The following is a 24,885-nucleotide window of genomic DNA, read 5'->3' on the forward strand; positions in this document are numbered from 1 at the left end:
GACAATCTGGTGAACGAGACCTCTTTTTTTTCCATCTTGTGAATGATCGCATTGGTGTTTCTATGTCGCTTAGAAAACGAGAAATACCCATCTACGGGAGCGCTGACTGGCTGACAAGCACTGATGACGTAACTATGGATTCCCCCCACATACCCAGTATGGAGAATCACCACACTCACACTATTGATAGACGTCAGAGATACAAATATTTTTTTATTATTTCAAGCACAAACATGATTATCACAAGTGTCCATTTGGACTATGTCTTTTATTTATTATCAAAATTTATATTGTATCTCACTAAAAATTTTCTTTTCACCCCTTTCAAGCCCTGGGGGAACAATTTATCACTTTATTGTATAGGCCTATATAATATATAATAATTTGGGAGTTGCAACAAGTCATAATATTTGTTTATATGAGAGTATAGTCGTAATGTATACACCAAAATCATAATGATTATGCTCAAATCGTAATGATTGGCATCTCATGATTTTCACAGCATTTTTTGGATGCTTTTGTGGCAAAACAGCTAGATAGTGTTACCCTCCTAAGTTGGGAAGTAATTATAAAATCCAAGTCAATTATCTAAATATAAAATTACCATAGCTATGAAGATGCCTAGAAACCTACTCATCAGTAGATCTAAGTAATAAAAGGTTGAACCTCCTCCAAAGGTGCATGACAAAAGAAAGAGCATGAAAATGGCTGTCTAAGTAATTCTTGTCCTGAACATTTCTATCAGCTTGAAAGGGCAACAACCACTGTGAAAGCCCAGACCTCATGTAAGAAACTGTTGATGAACCAAGGCTTGTATATCCTTGGCCAAATGTACTGATCTCAAAGACTGGGTAATAGGAGTTTGTGTATCCCTGGAAATTTTATGAGCAGTGATAACAATCAGGGTAAGTCAGAAATTTATTATTGTGGTAATTTATGCAATAATAGAAATAAAAGTCTGTAACACATCAAAAGTCAAGAAATAACAAACTTATCAAAAAATAAATACAAAGTATGAAAAATTATTGAAAACTGAGAGCAAGAAACATGTACAACTCATGCCAATCAGGAAAGTAAGGTCATGTAAAGTAGTACAGAGGTAGACATCTGCTATCAGAGGGAGTATTGTACTCCTGTTGGTGGAGACTTGTCACATGATAAACGAGCAGATTGAGCTGTGGAATAAAGACAAGTGCATCAAATGAGATCATCTCTTTTCAATAAGTTTGAGGGCAGTGGAAAATCACAAAAAGCTACTGTGAAAGAAGGTTGGTATTGTCTCAGAATTATAGTAGTTTTAGGATGTTCTATTTTCTGTCAATGATACTTTTGTGTCCTAAATTGAATATTTGGAATAAAACGTAATAATGTTTTTGACCACTACCATCATTGCAAAAATGAGCTTGGTCAATCAACAGCAAGAGACCCAAGTCCAGATGTAAGTACTCAATTTCTTTTCTTTTTTCTTATCTAGTTTCATTTATTACCATAAAAGTAACTTAAATGCAATAATTAAAACGTATTAGGTTAGCTGTGAAAATTTAAATGAAAAAAAAAATTTTGTGATACTCATCCTAACATGCACCCATTAAATGTATAACTAATTTAGTCACAGGATACTAATAACTTAATCATTTGCTTGCATAAAGCTGAAAACCACGGTAAATGACTTTCAATAGTCTGAGAAGTCTAAATACAACTGTAAAACAAAATAACTAAATAACAGATTTGCAAATTCCACTGACTTTGGCTGTAAAAATAAAGTAATTGTCTGTTATAACATGCAGTAATTCAAGAAAGACAAAAGGCAATTTAGATTTCGTATGTTTAAACTTTTAATTTAACCCTCTGTTACTAATTTCATTCAGTTATTATTAGGGTTGATAAAATAACTCAAAATATAGTTTCACAAAAACTTTCAACATGCCCTTAAAAGGTTCTAAGGGTTATGCAAATAAAATATGAAAACTAAGATGAAAAGAAATATTTTTATTCTTGAGATAAAAATCGCCTTGTACTCATGCTAGATAGACTGAGTCACACTGACTCAGTAGATTTACAGACAAACCTTTAACAAAAATATGTAATAAAAATCAGATTTTTTTTGCACAAAATGACTTGTAATGTTTAATAAAAATTTTAATATGTATAGTTTTATGATTACATGGTGGTTGCAAGGTTGGTTAAAACAATCAAAGCAGTATACAGAGGGTTAACAAATACAACTACAGTACATAACAGTATTTGGTGAGCCTGACAGCAAGTATTCTAGATAAACAAGACTGCAAATGTTTTTGCCCTTGAATTAGTACAAATATTTATAATGTTCAGATAAATCTGAGCAGGGCTTCATGTACATAACATTACATATTAACATAGCATTAATAATGTTTAGAAACCCATCTATGTACAATACACCAAACTTTGCTAGTATGGACTATATCTTGAACTAAATCTAACTAATATCTTACACAATGTGAAATACTGCTGTTAGGCATCTCTTCTTGTACAAGTGGAAGTGTCATATGATAGTTAACATATTGCTACATAAACCTAGTACTTCACACACCTGCTTTAACTATCAAACTTGAATCTTGTGTTTACCAAATTTAAGTTCAAAGTTTTACCATTTCTAACTGAAAACTGTTATTGTGTAGAAAGGAGTGTATATTAGGTTATGCTTACATTTTGGTAAATCTGGTTTACATTAATCAAAGGTCTGTTGGAACATTCTTGATCATTCTTACAACAGCTTTTCGGTACAGCCTTTTCTCCACCTGCCCAGGAACTTTTGAACCAATCAGTGTAATTGTGCACTCCACAGCATTTAATCTAAAAAAAAAAAAGTGAAACAAACAGGTACTATACAGACTTTTTTTCTGACAATTTCCAAATTCTTAATAGCATTAAAAAAGGCTTAATACAGATGTTCAGCAACTGCATACATATTTGCAATCTATTAACATTCAGAAAGTTAAAGATACTAAAAATACTTACAGTTAACTGTAACAAATCAAAATCTGCATCTATGCCTGTCTTGCTACCTTTATAACTCATCAACATATTCTTCATGCCGTCTTTAAATTCCTTCTGAATCTTCTGATGAAACATGTAGGCTGAAATAGCAAGACCTAATTCCACCACAAAAATGAAGAGGAGGAAAGTTGAAAACTAAAAAGAAGAGAAATTTGTGTAATTATTTCTTTGTGATAATATATTTTACAATAGTGAATCCAAAGTTCTTGATATTTCTTGAACTAGAACATTCTGGAAAGTGTTATCTCTCAGTTATATAAGCATGTAAACAGAGTAGGAAATTTTAGAAAACTGAAATTAAAAAACAAAGCATATGTGTAGGGAATAATTTTAAATATTCAAGACCAAAAGGACAACCAATAAAATAGCAAATGAGAACAGGTAAGCATTAAATTGGTAGGGTTGCAGTTAGGATATGTAGGTTAACCTTTCAATAAAAAATAGTTAGAATATAACAATGTATGTAGGCACTGTCTTTGTTCTATCAAGAAAAATGAAACAAAAAATCATTGAATTTTATTATAAAAAAAATTGAAGTGCTGCTACAGAATTGAAAAATATCCAGTGATCTTAATGCTGAAAACTACACAAAATAAACTTAGTCATGTTGTTTGTGTTTCTGAACATAATCAGTTCTAGTCAAGAACACAAATCATGATACAACAAAACAAATGAAAGAATTGAAACAAATTTTATTCCTGCATTAAACCATCAGGTTTGTTTTTTTCAAAAAATATGGAGATTATTAGTCAACCTCAAAGAATCACAATGCCCATTATCTAACATAAAAACCAGCCATACCATCAACTTGATAGTTTTCACTTTAAAACTATTGGGTTGAGGAATAATTCGCGAGCGTTTTTTCAAGTTAACAAAATATATTCATAAATGAAACGCTTTCGCAAAATATTTCATGTCATTTGGTAGATAGTTTTTTGCTCTAATAGATGGTGTGTTTGATTTTCATATGTCTTTAATTTTTTGCTTTCATTTTCAGCTCATTAAATGGAATGTCAAGTGGACAAAATCGAGCATTTTCGACACCATCTGCTTTTCGCATTTAATTTCTTGCAATTTCGTTTAAAACAATGCATACTATATACCTAGGTATTACATGAAATAAAGTATCATAATTGTTTTGGGTGTAATGTGTTCATGCATTGAAGTATTGTATAGTCTTGCATGTAATGCTTGAATGAAATTATTTAAAAACGCTCACGAATTATTCCTCAACCTAATATATTTTTGTATATGAACAATATATTAGTCTGTTCACAACATTTGCTAAATCCATACATTAAATATCCTAACAGGGTTTCAAAGGCAAACTACACAATTGAAAAAGTTATAATTGCTCTTACCTCAGAATTCCAAAGACCCAACTATTTGACTGCTCTTTACAATACTTTCTTTTATTTAAACTAAATTTTTTTTGAATTGCAAGCAGACTGCAAATTCAATATAGATGCCTGTTATTTATATCTCCAACTGAGCTCCAAACTCTTTGATTACATTAGTATTTTATTACATTTTAGCCCTTGAAATCTCAAAGAACATGTCTGCCAGCTGATGAGGGTGAATTTTAGCCTAGTCTACCTATGATCCTAGCAATTCCTGTATGAAGTGGCATCTGCTTGTCTGTCAATTTGAGTATATATAGTAATGAAGAAACTAGCAAACTAAAAAAACATGCATGTCTACTAAACAATTAATAGATGCTTATAACTTTGTCAGAAAACTATTCTAATGCTGGAAATTATGAATTTGACAAACAGACAGTCCTGCAAGTGAGAAAAGTGCTACTCTCACCAAAACAGTTCCCTTGATGCAGAGGAAGCAGTCTTGGACAATCCTCTACAATACCAACTGTATCAGCTTCAGTTTCATCACCAGCATAAGGAAGGGTGAAACAAACTCTACAAAATCTTTTTATAGAAACTCTATATCTTACAAAGTATACAAAATGCAACACTGATAGCAATTTCAGTGCTTTTCACTTATTGACAGATAAGTGAATGCTACACTAACTCCAACAATCTACTGAAATAGAGGCACATAGGGTGTAAAACAATTATTACTAGAAAATAACTGATGGAATCGCAAGTGTTTATTGGATTTCTATATATTCATGGGGTCTACGGTGGGAAATGCATTTACCTGGAAAGCTTTTGGTTTGAACATAGGATTTTTTTTGTCTTAAAGATAATGTCAAGGAATTGATTGTTAAATACTGAATGTTTGGCTTTTAACTTCAGAGTGATGATAATTACCCAACTACAAAACAAATGTGTCCTGATATCAGAAATTTGAAATGGCTTCATTCATTGAAAATGGCAATGTCTATTACAAACCAGAAGAGAAAATTATTGTGGAGAAGCAGCCCTTTCTCACAAAATGATAGTGTCACTGGATACTATACACAGTAAAACAAACAAATTTGGAATAAAATTTTGGCTGGCAAATAGACATTGCCTCATAATATGTTCTGAAACTCACCCATTAGGCCAGAAATTAGTATACAATATGGTACTGAAAATGTTGGCACTGTACAAACAAAAAGGTTATGAACATGGCTATAGACAATTTTTTTACTTCATTTGATTTGGCAAAATAGGTTTGGAAAAAAACATGCTAGTTGGAACAATGAACAAATCAAGAAGAAAGATTTCACCATTTGCAATAAACTCACAACCAGAGTATATGCCAGTAAAAATTTGAAACGCAGTGACTTCACTATGTTGACTGTTTACAAGTGCAAGCCAGGGAAAAATGTATTTGGAGCTATTTTCACGTGCTAGTCGGCAATGAAACCACTGAGAAGAAAAATAAAACAGTCTGTTTTATACAACCAGACAATCTAAGAAGTGAATGCTGATCAGATGGCATGTCAATATTCAGTGAAAACTTATTCATATTAGTGGCCAATTACTGTATTTTATTATGTCCAGACAGCCATCAATTCCATTTGTTTTGTACAAGGCTTCAAGTAGTTTGATTTATTGATTTTCAGCAACCACAAATTTCTACAGTTTATTCAAACTTAAAAACTGTACAATGAAAAAGTATAAACCATTTTTATTTGTTCTTACTAAACTTCATCTACATCAACAACTTTTGACTTTAAAGCATATGACATTTTTATTCTCATAATGGTGTTAATTATTTTAAGTTGTCATGTTGATGACAGATAAAATTCCAAAATGTCAATAATTAAATACTTGGTACAATGTGATTTTAATATATCTTACAAAACTTTGATTTCCACATTACAAATTATTTTAATTTCAGCAGAATACATCTAGTATCTCCAGTTTTCTTATGAAAACTCTTGTACTCTGTTTTTCTAGGATCAAAGTAAAGTTGTTTTCACTGAACTAAATGTCATCTATCACACATTGTAACAAAAATCTTCATTTTATCACATGAAATCCAACAATTATTCTTAATATAAAATAATTTTAGTTTGTAGTAGTATCCAAATCTTCAACAATTTGTAAAGAGAAATCTAAAGGTCATTATTAAATGTACTTTCAGCTTGTTATAGAAACATTGCATGTGCTATTTATATAATCAGTTTTATTAAACTAATACAACCAGGATGTATTCATTAAATGTTTGCTTCAAAAGTACAAAAGTTTCTTTAATATTTTAAATATGAATGAATTTCTACTTTTAATACAACTTCTTCGGCATTATATGATTTACAATTTATTCCATTATAACCAGTAATGAGACAAATTGCTGCAAATGGCCCAAATAATAACCAAAAACCTTCCAACTATGAGGGTTTTAAAGAAAGTCAAGAATTGAATATATGAGCCACTTACCACAATTGTATGCTAGTCCTTGAGTAGTTGACAAGTACCAACAGACAAGAAATCAGCTAATGTCACTCTTATCTTCAACAGATGTTACAGAAGTCATCCCAGTATTTATATGCCTATTAGTCTTACATCAGTTAATGAGAAAAGTTTTGGAAAGTTTGATAAAAATACTCTTTCAGATAGTCAATGTGGTTTCATTAAAGGAAAATTTTGTCTTACAAAATATTTTCATGTGCTTCAAAAATATTAATGCATGTGTCATTGAGAATAAAAGTGTGGATTTGATGTATCTGGATTTTCAGAAAGTGACAAAGTGACACATAAAAAGGCTTGTAAAGAAATTTTATCTCCATAGGTGTAGGGATAAGTTATTTAACTGTGTAGAAGAGTGGCAAGATGGAATAAAGCAAACAGTTATTATAAATGGAGTTCAGTGAACTGGATTAATGTCACAAATAGGTACCTCAAGACTTAGTCTTAAAACCTTCACTTTTTTTTTTATTTGCATTCATGATATATGAAGGAATGGTCAATAAATTACTCAAATTTGTTGATGACATCAAGGTCTTTGGTGTTGTTGGCTATGAAAAGGATGCTGGTGCTTTACAAAAGGATTTAAATCATTTTATGAGTTATGTAAATAATTGGTAGGTGGGTTTTAATTATGATAAATTCCAAGATATTGCATGTAGATTATCATATTTTTAATTATAATTTGGATGAGAATAACCTCAACGGTGTCATGAAAGAAAAGGATCTTGGTGTAATGGTTGAAGAGACTCTTAAAACCATCCAAGTAGTGTGCTGTCATTAGTGGTAGAACAAATAGAATTTTAGGAGGCATCTACAGAAACACTGAATACAAGTTTAAAGAGGTTATAATTTCATTGTATAGGTCACTGGTTAAGACACATTTGGAATACTGTGTTCAGTCTTGAGCTCCTTATCTTATGAAAGACATTGAATTGATGGAAAAAGTTCAGTGGATGGTTATTAAAATGGTATTTGGGATGGAGGGGTTTGTCATATAATGATAGACTAAGCTATAATTCAAGGTTAATGTGTAAATATGTATAAAACTCAATTCCTTTTTCTACCAAATTGTTTGCTCCATATGTTATGTATTATAACTTATCTCAGATGAGTCTTCAATATATTAGGTTACTTATATTAACATACTGCAATTTCAAATAGCCAGAAATTTCAATTTAAAAGTTAATTGAATGTTAGTTTATATGTACAAAATTTGATATATGCCAACAAGATTGATATACACAATTTTCTTCCTTAACACAAATATATTTTAATATAAAAAAAACAATAATACAGTTTATAATAATGGTTTATGTACAAACATTTTACAAGCTCACAAACAATACTTAGTCTTCTAGTTTGTCTGGAACTGAATATTTTATCAACAGTCCAGGCCAACAACGAGCAAATTAATTTTGAGTTGATATTGTTACACTTCTCTTCACTGGAGAGCTAGCTAGCTCTATTCTTGGTTGGCCTCATGCAGTTTATTAGCTCACTTTTTATCAAGAAATATATTTAATGTCCTTGTAGAAATAGTTATATCCAAAGTTAAGTCTCTGAAGGTCAGTGGTTTATAATGTTTGAAATGTATAACCGTTCCTTGTTAAATTCTGTAGTTGTCCAATTAATAAGGTTTAAATCACAATTACAACTTCCAAGGCTTATAATATATTGACTGTAGTAACCAAACAATATTCTATTACTGTCTCTTGGTGTCTTGCAACAGCTAGCTTTTATACTCTTTAGGTGAGATTCTCAAAAGTTCAACAACACTTAAAGATATACCAGTGTTTTTATAAAACATATATTGTTGATTATTACTCTTAAGAATCTTCCAAAAATTTAGAGAACAGGTAGGACTTGCACACTGCACATTTAACAATATACATTAAATGCATTAAACTGAAGCAAACAGGTATTAAAATAAATGTATAACAGTAAATCCACTACAAATACTATGTAAAACTGTGTTACACTACTCAGCTGGTCAATGAAACTTACCACATACAATAAGACTGGCTGACTTTTGACTGTACAACAACAAGCACTGATACTGATTATGATAATCACAATTCCAACAACAATAAAGACATACTGTGCTACTGAACTGTAGTCTTTTGTCAAATGAGCATAATGGTTTTCATATACTTTTAGCAGCACTCCTATTGCCAGAATTCCAACTCCAGTGATCTGAAATAAATTGTACACATAAAAGTTACTGTTATATTAAAAACAGCTCATTTGTTGGTTTTTCTGGGTCAAAAAGTACCAAAGCTGCACATAAATACTTATAATTTTTTATTTATGATCAAAACAAAAGTACAAATTATGAAAACCCAGTAAAATAACATAACAGATTTAAACTCTTTATATAAATGGAAAATGTTACAAACAAGTAGTATAATTTAGTTTCACTTTCTTAAACCAGTACATTAAAATATATGACAAGAACTACACTTAAATAAAAGTTCAGTATATCACCAAAACACACAACAATAAAGACTACACATGTAGAAACAGGTCACATCTTCAGGTAGCTAATATTTTTCAGCCTGCCTTGTCCTAACTAATTCTGCTAGTTGATTGCAAACTTAACCATCTAATAGACCTAAAAAAATGACTAACACTTTCCTAGTCATGATAATATGATTTATCAAGGCTCTAGACATAGGTCCTATCGACAGAATATTATACATAATTATAAGCACACCCAGAGCTAGGTCAGCAAGTGTGGTCTCTGGTATATAAGACAGTCACTGTAGAACACTTTAAAAAAAAAAATGGTGTATTAAAGAGCAACATGGTACTGACGGCTAAAAATTCCAGATCTCTCTTACTGCTTTCTCAATTTAGGCCTTTTTTTTTTTTTTTAAATGAAAATTAAAATGTAATGAATATGGGTGTAGGCTTCACTCCAAAATTCTCTACGACTATTTTGTTTGTCACACTAGCTGCTAACAATTACATATCATAAGCATAAGTCAATCAGTATGCTCAATCTGATGTTGCAGCAGAATGTTAAACCAATGAACATACTTCTTGTTGTTGTTGAAGACTTGTGTTTTAACAAAGAAATATGTTGACTATACATTGTACTAACAGATATAAACTGAATTATCATCAGTGGGTTACAGGTGTTAATGCTGATTAATAAACATGTGTCATTTCCAGCTCAAAATAACTACATAGTGATATTTTAAGATGTCTTTATTCATTCTTTTAGATATAAAATTATATTTTAAGTACGTAATCAAATCAAGTTTATACCTGTTGTCATAATAGTAATCTATATTTGCTGAGAATATATCAAGCAAATTATTTAGGCAGAAAATCTTTAGAAAAATCTGAGCACATTCTGGCAAGAAACAAAATGCCAATAAAATATCACAAAAGTTCCCAAAGTTTTAAATCAGAATAGATTCAGTTACTGTATACAAGATATCAAAAACTTTAGCACTGCTCAATTTGTAAAGATGTATGAAAAAGCAAAGCTAAAACTACAAATAATGACCAGCATCCAAAATGTAAGTTAAATTTATAAAAATATTTTTGCTTGTAAAAAATTTAAAGCCTACAATCAATTATAAATATAAAATTCCAAATGGTTCACTATAAGTTTTTAAACTAATCTGAATGTAAATGAAGTTAATAGCTTTCCTTATGAGTGTGAAAATAGTTTATTTATTGATACTTCTCGTAAACATTGTTATTGGTAACTTGGACATTACAAAAGATAAACACAATACTTAAATACTCAAAATAGATCTAAATACAGAATAGCCACTAAATGTAACAAAAATATTCTAAAATCTATTGAAAATAATACTGATAAGTACATTTTAAAACTAACTATATTACATCTCACCCACTTAGGTTTCTGGAATAGAAGGTTATGTACTTATAAAAATAAAATTTGAATTATCCTGTTTAAAATTAACAAAATATCATACAGATTTATCATTTCATCAATTAAAAAAATAAGATTCAAGACTGATTGATTGATTGATTTAGTGTTTTATGGCACAAAGCAGCTAGGTTATCTGTGCCAAACGTCTGCTGAAAAGGTAAAAATAAATTAAATGTAGTAAAATACAGAAAAGGAAATGAAGGTAAAACAAAACATCATTGAAAAAAACAGAAAAAGCATAAAATCAATGTTGACACCTAGTTTACAATGTTAAGAGAGAAAGCAGAGTAAAAGAAGTTGTAAAGTACTTACTCTAGCAAAATGGTAATGAACATAACCCGCCAGGAAGACTAACAGGTAAGTTCAAGAACCACCGTCAGTCACCTGAAGTTGGCCTTTCCAGTCCTGGTTCCAGGTTAAGTGTCATAGCAGCCATTATCAAAATGTAGAATAGAAGTTTTAAAAGACATATAGCAAAATTGTAATAATGAGTAGCCAAATGTCCAATAAAAAGGTAAAAGTAAAGTAAATGTAGTAAAATGTGTAAAAGTAAACAAAAATAAAAACAAAACAGCAATTAAAAACAGAAGATTGCATAAAACCAATGTTGACATCCAATCTATAAAGCTGTAAAGAACTTCTGTAGCAGAATGGTAATGATCATAACCCACCAGGAAGACTAACAGGCAAGTACCAGAACCACCATCAGGTCAGTCACCTGAAGTTGGTCTTTCCAGTCCTGGTTCTAGGTTATGTGTCATTATGGCCAGTGCCAAAGGGTAAAGTAATAAAAGTTTAAAAGACATACAGCAAAATTGGAATAACAACTCGCCAGGACGACTAACGGGTTCAAACAGCAGCGTTAGTCACCTGAAGTTGGCCTTTCCAGTCCTGGTGTCGAGTTATTTAATGTTTTGGCCATTCTTCACTGTCAAATTAAACTAGAGAGAATGAAACTGTAAAAAAGGAACCACAATTAAAAAGGTGTAATGAATAAATATCCAACAATATTAAATGAGATTAAAAAGATTAATGGCCATTAAAAAACTAAAAATCTTATCAAGGTGGACAGTGTCACCATCACCAATAACTGTCCAATGTTACAGATAACCCTGGGAAAAAACATGTTTAAAATATTGCTGTCGTTGAGAATCGTAATGATGGCAAGAAAGTAAAATGTGGCTGATAGTGATTTGAGTGTTACACAAACTACACACTGGTGCATCAGTTCCAGATAAAAGAAAACGATGAGCTAAAAAACTGTGACCAATGCATAGTCTAGTTAGAACTTCCTCCTTCTGAATCTTACAGAAGCTAGATGGGCAAAGCCCAATAAAGGGTTTTATGTGAAAAAGCTTGTTGTCGCATTGCTCACTCCAAGTGGACTGCCAGCTGGCATGGAGCCGAGCCTCGAATACAAGACCATAATCCATAGTCGAGTTTTGATCGAATAAGAGCACGATATACCTTTAACATAGAACATCGATCTGCACCCCAACTGGTAGTAGAGAGGACACGGAGGATGTTCAGTGCTCTTGTGCATTTGACCCGTAGCTGCTTTAAGTGTGGTATAAAGGTCAGCTTACGGTCAAAGATAAGCCCCAAGAACTTGGTCTCAGGGACCACTGGCAGCAAAACTTCACCAATATGAAGTTCAGGATCAAGGTGAATACCCCCTTGGCAGCAAAAGTGCATGCAAACGGTTTTAGAGAGAGAAAAATTAAAGCCGTTTGCCATAGTCCACTTCAGTACACGATTGAGGGCAGTTTGTAGTTGCCACTCAATATATCTCATGTTCGACTACTGACATGAGATGTGAAAGTTGTCGACATACAGCCCATTTGCGATAGTGAGAGGGAGTTGTTCAGTGATGGCATTTATCTTTATACTGAAAAGTGTGACACTCAAAACACCGCCCTGAGGGACTCCAAGTTCCTGTACAAAAGAACGGGAAAGTGTCGAACCCACACAAACTTGGAATCTCCTGTCCATTAAAAAAATTTTAATAAACATGGGTAAATGACCACATAACCCATATGTATGAAGGTCTCCCAAAACACCATACCTCCATGTTGTGGCATAAGCCTTCTCAATGTCAAAGAATATTGATACAAGATGTTGGCGTTTGAGAAATGCTTCCCTGATTCACGTTTCAAGCCGAATTAGGTGGTCTGTGGTGGAGTGCTGTCGTCGGAACCCACACTGGGTGGGCGAGAGGAGGTTGTTTGAATCGAGGAACCAAACAAGACGAGCATTAACCATCCTTTCTAAGGTCTTACAAAGACAGCTCGTCAAAGCAATTGAATGGTAGTTTGAAGGAATCTTGAGATCTTTCCCTGGCTTAGAGAAAGGTAAAATAATAGCCTGGCACCAGGCATCAGGAAAAATATTCTCCTGCCAGATACAGTTAAAGACACTCACAAGGACATCAAGAGAAGCAGGAGATAGATGATGCAGCATGTCATAATGAACATCATCAGGTCCAACAGATGTACTGGCAGACCGATGAAGGGCCATTTTCAGTTCCACCAGTGTAAAGGGACAATTATAGTAAAAGAGACAGTCAATTCGAAAGGAAAGAGGTGAATGCTCTGCCCGAGTCTTGATGGCCAAGATGGTGGAGGAACAAGCAGAAGTGCTAGATACCTGGCAAAAGCTTTCACCTTGAGTATCAGTGATGCTCCGGACATCAGCCACCTCCTGACCAGAGAGTAAGATCGAGAGGGGGACAGAATTGTAGTGCCCACTGACCTTTCAAATCCTGTCCCATATGACCTTGGAACTGGTGGTAGAAGAGTATGCTAGTTGTGAACTTAATCCAAGATTCCTTCTGGCTTTGACGTCTTACCCACCTGGCATGTGCACGGGCCCGTTGGAAAGCGACGTGGTTCGAAAGTGTGGGATATCTACAAAAAGTATCCCAGGCCCGTTTTTGAGCCTTCCGTGCTAAGTGGCAAGCAGGATTCCACCACGGACAAGGATATCGTGGAAAACGTGTCGAGGTTTTAGGAATACACTGAGCAGCTGCTTGTATAATACATCCAGTTTCTGCTGTTGTCTCTTGATGGCTGATTCACGATGGCAGGATTAAGTTCTGCGAGAGCAGTGAAAGTGGACCAGTCTGCCTGATCCAGCTTCCACCGGGGCACGCAGGTAGGGTGGCATCAACCACAGCCAGTCTCTCTCAAAAGTATAGGAAAATGATCACTGCCTAGCAGATAATTGTCAACCCTCCATGAAAAATGGGAGAATAATGAAGGGGAGAAAACTGAGAAATCAATAGCGGTAAAGGACTGACTAGGTGCATGAAAATAAGTGGAAGAACCAGTATTGAAAAGAGAAAGATTGTGATCAGAGAGCATACGCTCTACAGAGTGACCCTCCCATCAATATCAGCACTTCCCCAAGGGGATGATGTCCATTAAAGTCCCCCAGGATTAAAAAGAGAGAACAAACAGTGATGGTATGACCCAAGGAAACACGAATGGCTACAGCCTCCAAGGGTGTGTTAAGTGACAAAGACAGGGTGGGCAAATGCTGATCAACCAATAGTGCCACCCCTCCATGTACTCGCCTATCACACAGCCTGTCATTTCTGTACAGAGAAAACTGCCAAATAGTGACTGTATCAGCAGGTTATAGAAATGTTTCTTGTAAGGAAAGACATACAGGATGGTAGGAAGCAATCAGTGTTTTGATATCATCCAGGGTAGAACGTAAACCTCGACAGTTCCATTGTATCAAGGTGGCAATTTTAATGACGGGTAGGTGAAGTGCCTGGAGAACCCTTCTGTTTATGACCACGTCTTTTTTCCTTACTGTCCTTAGTCGGAGGAGGTCTAACAACTTCCATGGATCCTGCCCTGGGTCGATTGGGCAGGTCTTTGTTATTGGAAGGGGATTCCAGTGACTGAGGACGCGAACAAATGATTGTTTTGCCTCCTGGGGTGGGAGAAAAAGATGTTTTAGAAGAAATGCCTGTATTTGAAACTGAAGAATGTGGATCTTGAGGTTTGTTGGAATGTATGGGAGGAACAGAAATGGGTGTGGAAGTCGATTCATCAACCTTTTTAACCATGGAGGTCAAAAGGCTTTTCATTTGTTTTGAAAATGATTCTCTTGGAGACACAGAGAGATCTGTCTGCACTCCCACTGTAGTTGTGGAACGAAGTGCAGCAGCATATGTCCGAGATGGAGTTGTGGACAGCAATTTCTAAGCCCAATAACTAATGTTATGAGTCGTTTTCAAACACTGCACCTCTTTTTTCTCCAACCATTTTAGGCAAGAACGAAAGTAGGAAGGGTAAGAACCATTGCAGTTGATGCAATGTGGGTCCATGTCACATTCATAGGCATCGTGGTCCTTGCCACCGCAACGAGCACGTGTCAGGGAACTATGACATGATGTCTTTGAGTGGCCGAACCTCTGACATTGGAAACAACGGAGAGGGTTTGGAATGTATGGCTATACCTTGCAAATTAGATAACCTGCCTTGATGGTGGCAGGTGCACATGATGATGTAAATGTCAAAGAGTATTTATTGGCAGTATAACTCCATCTTTGCGAATGGAGATGCGCCTCACTGCAGAAACTTGAGTGGAGAGACCAGCGAGAATTTCTGACTCGGGGACATTCTTCAAATCCCTCTAAACAATAACTCCTCGTGATGAATTCAAGGTAGCATGAGGGGTAACCTCAATAGGTATATCCCCAATTGCCGTTGAATTCAAGAGGAGTTCACTGTGGTGGGTTGTGGATGTTTCAACTAATATGTCTCCAGATTGAAGCTTCTTTACTGACTTTGGAGAGCCAGCAAGACCCTCTAGTCCCTTCTGAATAAAAAAGGGGGACAATTGCCCTAAAGGTTTTTCTGAAAGAGAATATAATATAAGAAAATGAGGTACGTGTGTTACAGATGTTGAAGATTGCTGCTCAGAGTCTTCAAGACGTGGTCACTTACCTATTGACTGTTTTTTCACTATTTTATTTAAATTGTTTGAAGGAGGATCCATTGGAAAGGTGGATCCCTATGAGGGAACGCCAGGGTTTTGTGAGAACTATACCCAAACACCAGCATCAGGCACAATCTCCACAACACCTGTTGAGAACTACCAACACTGGTACTTGGTTGACTCTAGCCTAAGTGGACCAGCCGACTGACCCAAGGGGGGCCACCCAAAGGTCGCCAGTCTTCAGGAATTTAAGGCCAAAGTGGTGTGTTGGGGTTGGACCCCTCAACCACCAGGATCCTCTTCTCCCCTTCACAGGTCACCACGCACGGCAAACACGTGGGTGAATGGTTAGATCCCAGAGAAGGTAACCAGACAGAACAGAACCTTCCCTGGGAGGTCCCCTCACCATGTGCAGGAATCCACACTGAGGGGGGGAAGATTCAAGAATTGCAAGAAAATGTTACAGTTCCCATTGATAAAGCTAACTGTTAAAAAAAACAACTTTCATTTGTAAAACTTTTTATGCAGTAAGAGAAACATTTAAACTTATTAACCAATCTATAGATACAGTAATTAATAATTTCATTAAAGCTTAATAAACTTTATCCTAAATAAAATTCTTATGTAGATTTACCTTTTCTATATGCTATTCCCAAACTCCATAAATCTCTGATTAAATTTAGATTTATTTCTAATTCAATAATAATTATTAAACAACTGGCCATTTTAATAAATAAACTACTTAACATTTTATCTGATAAAATTTAAAACAAGTGTTAATAAGAGAAAACATGTTTTAGATAATAAAAAATAATCGACTCATTTTAGAATACTCAAGAAACTGTGAATGAATAAATATTCAAACATTTGATTTCACAACATTTAACATCACAATTCCATTAAAAGATTTAATTTTTGTTTTAAGTTCATTAATAGAACAGTTCTGTTATCCTTTCATAGAACTGGAAAAAAGAAAATTTAGTGGTAAAAAAAAAGATGTTCAATTTATGCATTTACCATAATTATATATTTTTCAATAATCAGGTTTTTAAGCAAGTAATAGGAGTTCAATGAGAGCTAACTGTTTTACTTGTATCATCAGTTTTTATCTTTACTTTTATAAGAATAGGTTTATTGAAAACTACAAAATCCAGGTATTTTTCTTTAACTTATATATATAGATGATTTAATTAGTATAAGTATTCCTGAAATAAATAATGTTATTAACACTATTTATCTGATAGATTTAGAACTTGAAAATACTTCAATATCTAATACAGAAGCACATTATTTATATTTAGAAATTAAAATAATTGATAAGGACATCAATATAAATATTTTTGATAAAATATTTTGCCTTTCCAATATATGGTTTACCCTCTTCCAATAGTATTGTACCATATAGGTGGTATAGATGTAGGACACTGTGGGCTTGAGTACCCACATTATAACCTCACAATTAGTTAGATTATTTAAACTCTGTAATAAATTACAATTTTATTAGTAATGTTGAAATATTGATATAAAAATTAATATTAAATGGATTTAATAAAGAAACTTTAAATAGAGCTAGATAATTATCCATGGTACCAGAGCATTAGTTTCACATGTGACATATGCATGATGTCATATCTGCACCCTGAGAATAGAGAAAAAAAGTTTTCCATTAAAGGAAACAGATGTGAAATGGAAAAATTGTGACCCCTGTTGCAAACCCACATGCACACATGATAAAAAGTTTGTTAAGTTAGTGGTTTCATATCATGTATTAAAACAAGTTTTCTAGCATCATATAAGCAAGAGTTCCATTATAGTATGATTATTAAAATATTCTGTAATAAATATAAAGAAATAAAATTTTTAAAAATTTTACTAAAAAGCTCTGATAATTATTTTAATTGAAAATCAGGTCATTTGATGGCATTGCACTATTGTATGTGGATGAACACCTTACTGCATATGAAAATTTATCTAGAGTATGAAAATTAATAATTACAGTAAACTTAATGGGTGGTGGTTGGGAGTTATACTAGTTAGTTTAGATAAGTGGTTGGGATCCTTCAAACTAGTATAATTTATTTACTGGGCTACCAGTTAGTGTCTTGATACAATAATGGGGACTGGAATGCTAACTTTGAGAAGTAAGTTTATTTATCTTACTTACCCCCAAATGACAGTTTTTTTATTTATTTATTTACTTATTTTATTTTCCACTTAATCTTTACTTTGGAGAGTAGTCACCTTCCCATAACTGTCTGCAGACAGTGAAGGGTGGTATAGATGTAGGACACTGTGGCTTGAATACCCACATCTCACTTTCCTATTTTAAATTTCTATTATTTTCACTTATTTTATTTCTTTATACAAGACTGGCAAATGAAGATTAAGACTGATAGATGGCGTATCCCAACCACAATGTGGGTCCTACTTTTTCAGTCACCTCCAAAACCTAGGGTACATTCTATATCCTACATTACAGCCTGTTCTCTAGGATCCCTTCAATTGGTGGTTTTTATTTTTGCTTTGGCTTGTTTTTGGTTAAAATAAACTATATACCTTGCGTACGTGCAATGGAAAGAAGTAACCCTAAAATAAACAGCATTTCCATGGTGTTTTCATGCTACTAATGAATTTGGTACAGAAATGAAGTGTCTCTACTTTTCAAAACTTCTCACTGTGTTTTGAGAATGACGTTTCACCCTTTGTACAACAAGAAATATTCACAAGTTTAATGTCATGAAAAAGGTTTTCTAATTTATTAATTATACAGCAGTTAATATTACCATTGTGAATTTAAAAAAATCATGTGATTTCATTATATAATTCTAAGGCAATCTTTTATGCAGCCCCTTCAAAATCTTTCTGCAGATTTATGCCTACCACATCCATATCCCTTCCAGATAACAAGTAACATCCTCAAAGAAGATTAACACATTAGAAAAGAAAGATTTTCCTCAAATCCATTTTTGCTTTCTTTTATGATGAATTTTGCTAAATGCTTTGGTAAAGCTCCTTTCTTCAAGCACTAGAACATTCCTCACTACAGAGATAATTAATTGTAGCTTCTGACAAATAACTACACTACCAATTAAGATTAAAAGTAAAAATCAAACTGGTAATAAATACAAATAATTAAGCATGCTTTTCTTACATTCATACTTATACAGATTACAATATACTGTTTCATCAGATAGATGAAAGACTAACATATAATAATTTCCAGGCCAACTATTATCTCCTCCTCTTTAAAACTAGGAAAGACATTAGCAACACTTCATTTTTAAGGCATCTGTCCACTATCTGTTGACCTATTAGAAGTAAGACAACTATCTGTTCAACTGCTGATCTCTTTTAAAACCCTGGAGAAAAAACTTGCCTGGTCCTGGTAATTTTCAGTTTTTAACTCTGTTATTCTATTTACCATCAATAGTTTACTATTTACATCATTCAGGTCACTTATGTCATTTTCCATGTATTGATTAGGATCACAAAATTTACCAATAAAGACAGACAAGAACATTTAAAGATACAACCATCTTATAATCTTCACAAAATCTATGTCACCAGTATTCTTTAAAAGTCCAACCCTCATTTCAATATTTACCTACCTTCAATATATTCTTTTAAAAACATCCTTGCTGTTAGTTTTGACATTATCACACATTTCTCATCCTTCTTATTTCTAAAAACTTATTTTTAGCCAAATCTATAGCTTTCCAACAATTCTGTTAATCTTTCATCCTATTTGTTGATCTAAAATTTTGATATTTAGCTCTGATTTTCTCCTCTTTATCTTTATAAAGCCAATTATATTTTATCTCCCTAAAACATGCACATCTTGAATTAAAGCATTGTAAATTAAAGTTATGTTCAAATACTTCAAGTCTATCCATCAGTTTTTAACTATTTAAATTCACTAATGACACATCTCCAAATTGGTTTTTGAGTATTAATTATTATACTATGATACATGGATTTTATAATAAGTGAGTCATTAGTTAAAGTAGAGGTCTTTATGTACATCAATGTTACTAGCTATGTTCAATTTGGGAGACTAGACTTTAGTTAAAATACAATTTATTAAGCTTGGACATGTACATCATGTCAAGTTTTTCTAACAGTTATTTTAGTTACCTAATGTACATTGACAGTAAGTCCAAAGCCAAAAACATTACTTATTATTCCACATTTAGGCTTATAGAAAATCAGTTGTCCTTTTTCATAGTGTAACTTAAAAACAACAAATTCCCTTGTAAACATTTATGACTTATCTCACCTTACAAAACCATTTTCTAGTTTTATCCTATTTTGTCTAAAAATGTAAAATACTAAGCATCACATTGTACATCAGTCTACTAGTATTAATATTTTACTACTATTAGCATTAATGCTAATAACCTATCAGCCATTTTAATTTATAGCTGTGCTAGATGAGACTATTCTAGAGTAAAAGTGTTTCATGAAAGTGATGTGTGACAATATCTAATGAACTGAACAAAACTTAGTATCTTAAACTACATCTTTAACTTTTAAGAGAAATTTCCAAATAAAAAAATATAATGCCCAATGTAAGTAACCATCTAACATTACAGCAAAGATATTTTAAAATTTAAAGCTGAATTTATGATGGTAGAACTCACATAACTTTGTAATCAAGATGTCAAATGAATGGTTAAGATTTTCAGTACTATAAGTACTACCACTAGCACTACACACTGTACAATATTATTTTAATAATGATAATAAGTTCAATATATAATTATTATTAGATAAAAATAGTGTAGCATCAGCTATTATAAAAACTAATTTTTATTTTATTCTATATTTCTACCAACAAATGTCAAAGTACATGCATATATCAGTATAGTTAACAGAAATAGTATAGATAATGTCACATTGTCCCTAATTATTAGGAGTTCCAACTTCTTAACATTGAGGAAATGGTGAAGTGTAATAGAGGTAACAAAAATGGAGTAGCACCAGTTGGGGCTGGGACAAGTCTTGCATCTAATGATGAAACAGAATTGAGGAAAGTGCAATACTATTGTTAAAGTATGAGATAGGGCACTGAATTATAAAGCATGTAATCAATGATTCCATTGTGCATATATTAAGGTTAGTAATGAGAATTTCAAAGCTACTAATCTTAACAGTAATGTCCTCTCAGGTATTAGAAAAACAAGACATCTAGAACAAAGATTGGATAATACTGAGGGTAAAATTGGAGTATTTAAATGATTACTTTGAGAAGGAGAAAAGGAAAGTCAATATTGTGATATTTGGTATTAAAGCAACCCCATCTGATGTAATAAATAATCAAACTAGAGTGAATTATAACTCAAGTCAAACTTGTGGGTTACCCAAAGGTTATGTCCAGACTTAGAGATAAAAGCTGATCAAGCTAACAAAATATTCAGAATAGGTAAAAAAAAAGTATGATTCCAATTTTAGACCCATCTGTATAAAGTTTTCAGAATCAAAGACAAAATACCCAATTCTTAATGCTGTCAAAATTATTAAAAATGCTCCTGTTGAAAATGAATGAAAGAACAAAGTGTATTGTTTCCTTATATTAAGAAGCAACACAATATGTCAAAGACATCTTATAGTGAATTGAAATACAGGAAAAGACAAGATAAACATAAGGAATAGAAATAATAAGGTGGGCAAAATTAAGATTGGTACAAATGCCTCTGAATATAAAAAAAAAAACTAAGTCCCAACTCTGCATCACAAGCTTGTAGCAGTACAGTTAAAGAAAGTCATGCAAGATGCTGGTATACTAATGATGAAAGTCTATTACACACTATGAATGAACTGGAGAAAAAAAATAAATTCAAAACCACATATCAGTGTAATTAATGAAACCTCGTTTACTCATGATATAGGGATAGATAGTCAACTGAATATAAATGGATATACAATGATAATGATGAGGAAAGATTGTAGTGAATTAGTCATATATGTAAAATATAATATTAACTTTGAGCGAAATGATTACTCAAATAACCCCTTGTTTCATTAGTCTCTGTCGCTGACTTTAGTTTTAGATGGTAATAGAATGGTTTTTTTGTTCATAGGTGTAGTTCTTATGAAGCTGATAATGATAACTGTTTGATCAGACAAAGTGATATGTTTATACTATAAACACGTATTGACTGTTGGAGATTTTGACATACCAAATGTAGATTGAGACAATATGCAGGGTGTGGGTGATGCAACTTCCCTCTAACAGATTTGTTGAGTACTAGGAGGATGGATATCTGTCAGCATAAACGTGAATTTACATGAGCTTGGGGAGGTAATATTCCCAACTTGTTGGATTAAGTGATAACAAAAAACTATATAGAAATATATAATCTAAATATCATGGGACCCTTAGGAAAGAGTGATTTGGACTGTAGATGATCCCCCTCCCCAAATAAAAACTAACTAAATGATTAGAAATGTAATAAAGATAATATAAAATTAATACTAGATTTGGACTAAAATGCATTGCTCAAGACAAAAATATAGAAAATGCATGGACTATTTTTAGTGATAAATACAATACTTGTATTAATGTAAATGTATAAAATTATAACAGTCAGGATAAGGAAAAAATGAAACCCCTGTGGTTTAATACAAAGGCTGCTAAAGCTGTCAGAAATAAGACATGCTCTTGGCAAATATTTAAACTTAGGAAATCTAGAATAAAAGAGAAATAAGTCAACAAAAATTTCTACAATAAAATATAATTTCGACAAAAAAGTTTGTTAAACATATGATGACTAATAAAACATGTTTTTATAAATATGTAAACAGAAAAAAAGAACAAAAACATGCCAAAAGGGTACTTAATATTAATTGAGATTTGATACAGAATAGTGAGGAACCAGCACAGGTGCTTAAGGAATATTTTGTATCTGTGTTTAACAAAGAACTGAGTGAAGATGTTTTAATTTTGAGTGAGGCCACACACTCATTCTTTGGGATTGAAAAAGACACAGATAACAAGAAAAAGATGACTTGGTTGTAAATGAAGGGGAGATTTTTCAGTTGATGAAACAGATAAGTGAATTCAAAGCTATAGAACCCAATAATATCCATCCAAAGATACTGAAATTGACAGTGGATCATCTAGCAAAGTCCTTAATAATTTTTAACAAGTTTCCAGTGGACTAAATTGAAAAGTTAAATATAATTTCACTTTTGCAACATGGATTTGCACTGATGATCATTTCTTATTAATTTAATTGAGACCTCAGAAGGCTGAGCATTGTTATATGATGACAGCACACCATCTGATTTTATATTTCTCCAGTTTAATAAAGCACTTGATTCTGTCCTTTATAGAAGATTACTACTTAAGAAAGTATATTACATGAACTACCTATAACCAGATTCAGCATATCATTAACATATCTCAATTTGCCTTGGTCAATGGACAAAAGTCTGAGTGGAAGAAAGTTACGAGTGATGTTCTACAAGGCTCAGTGCTTGGACCTGTCTTCTTTGCTACATTCATTAAAGATCTACCCAAGTACATCAAATCAGCATGTACAATTTTTGTTGATGATTCTAAAATATATGTAACTCATTAAGAACTAAAGACTATATTGAATAATTAAGATCAGACTTCAAAATATTAACAAACTGGTCTAAAGAGTGGATGTTGGAATTTAATACTGAAAATTGTAAGGTAATGCATTTGGGAATAAGTAATACTAAGCAAAAGTATTTCATGAATGGGGTTAAACTAACTGTTATAGGTGCTAAAAAGACTTAGGAATATTATATTCTTTAGACTTTGAAAGTCGATCTAAGCTTTTGGAATCATAAGATATTCCTTTGAGTTTTCTGGATGTAAGACATTTTTGATCTATGCAAGACAACATTTAGAATAGGGTGTATAATCTTGGTCACTATACCTAAAACAAGGATGCTTTGGAAAGGGTGCAAAGGTGAGCTATAAACTGGCTGTTAAAGACATTAAATGTGACTACACTGGAGGAGAAGATGCACAGACTGATAGATCATATCTATGCATAATAGAGATCTTCAAGACTATCAAAAGGATTTGAAAATATAAATACTGAAAAATTATTTTAATGAATCAATAAAACCCAAAATCATTGTAATAAGGATATGGGAAAGAAATTTCTATACATAAAGAGAAGTAAATAAATGGGTTGAAACAGTTAATTATGACATAAATATTCTATAGGCAACATCAGTAAAGCTTTTAGGAACAAATAAGAAATTATTAACGACAAAAACTGTCAATCTCAAACACCTCCATTCTAAAATAAAAATTGTACAAATAGTGATAAAATTAAATTATTTGTTGAGAGGCGGGCAACAAGCACTAATACGTATACTCAAACTCTCATATTTAATAAATTATTACCGTGAACATGAGTCATACTAAGTTAACTAATCGGTGCATAATACATAAATAATAATACTTAATATGCAAAACAGTATAAGTTACAACAACTAATAGTAATATTATTTATCACTCTTACGTCATTCAATACAAGTATCTCATTCTTACCAAAAATATTATGTTATAAACGATCAAAAATATCTTAATGCAAGTTATTGCGACATTTGTTTGAAAACTTCTTTTCACTCTTTCTTCATCCATACTGGCATACACAGATTAACTTCAAATTCGATGGAATAAAAATCGAACAAGTGTAACTAATGTTTAAACTATTTATTTGACTAATACTCAATTCAAAGCTATTATACACTTCATACATGTAATACAACCCTTCACTAAAACCAAAAAGTTACTTATAAGTTGTCGCACACAGAATTCTTCGTACTTTCAATTTAACGTCATAGAGGACGCTAATTTGCATGAAATTTCCAATGTTTGTTGAAAAGAGATAAATGTATAGAATAATTGAAAAACTATTTCAGTGACCAACCATTCATATAGATGAAAGCTTAAAGTTATTAGTTAGGTTTCGATAAGAATTTATTAACTTAGAAACTATTCATTTAAGTGACAAGCAAATAAACTGGTAATTCAAAACCCAGAATACAAAGATGATCATGGTATTTGACAATTACCACCAAAAAATTACAATTAATGTCTTTTACAAATAAGTAATTTCTTATTATCCAATTACTTTGATT

The 24,885-nt window shown here is 32.5% G+C and overlaps 1 protein-coding gene across 2 annotated transcripts in view; it reads right to left on the reverse strand.

Annotated features, from left to right (window-relative positions):
- LOC143226059 (tetraspanin-6-like) overlaps positions 1-24,597 on the reverse strand; it is a 44,887-nt gene extending 20,290 nt beyond the window's left edge. Inside the window, exons 1-5 of one of the 2 annotated variants that reach the window (XM_076456494.1) lie at positions 24,293-24,581; positions 21,936-22,019; positions 8,898-9,086; positions 2,998-3,171; positions 2,686-2,832 (exon numbers count right to left, since the gene is read on the reverse strand). In XM_076456494.1, coding sequence (XP_076312609.1) covers positions 2,686-2,832; positions 2,998-3,171; positions 8,898-9,086; positions 21,936-22,019; positions 24,293-24,385 — 687 coding nt within the window. In that variant the 5' untranslated portion in view covers positions 24,386-24,581. Of the gene's footprint in view, positions 1-2,685; positions 2,833-2,997; positions 3,172-8,897; positions 9,087-21,935; positions 22,020-24,292 lie in introns of both variants that reach the window. The other variant, XM_076456495.1, reaches the window with a different exon arrangement.
- Between the last annotated feature and the right edge of the window lie 288 nt (positions 24,598-24,885).

The sequence above is a fragment of the Tachypleus tridentatus genome, chromosome 9, assembly GCF_004210375.1.
Source record: "Tachypleus tridentatus isolate NWPU-2018 chromosome 9, ASM421037v1, whole genome shotgun sequence".
NCBI classification, from domain to species: domain Eukaryota; kingdom Metazoa; phylum Arthropoda; class Merostomata; order Xiphosura; family Limulidae; genus Tachypleus; species Tachypleus tridentatus.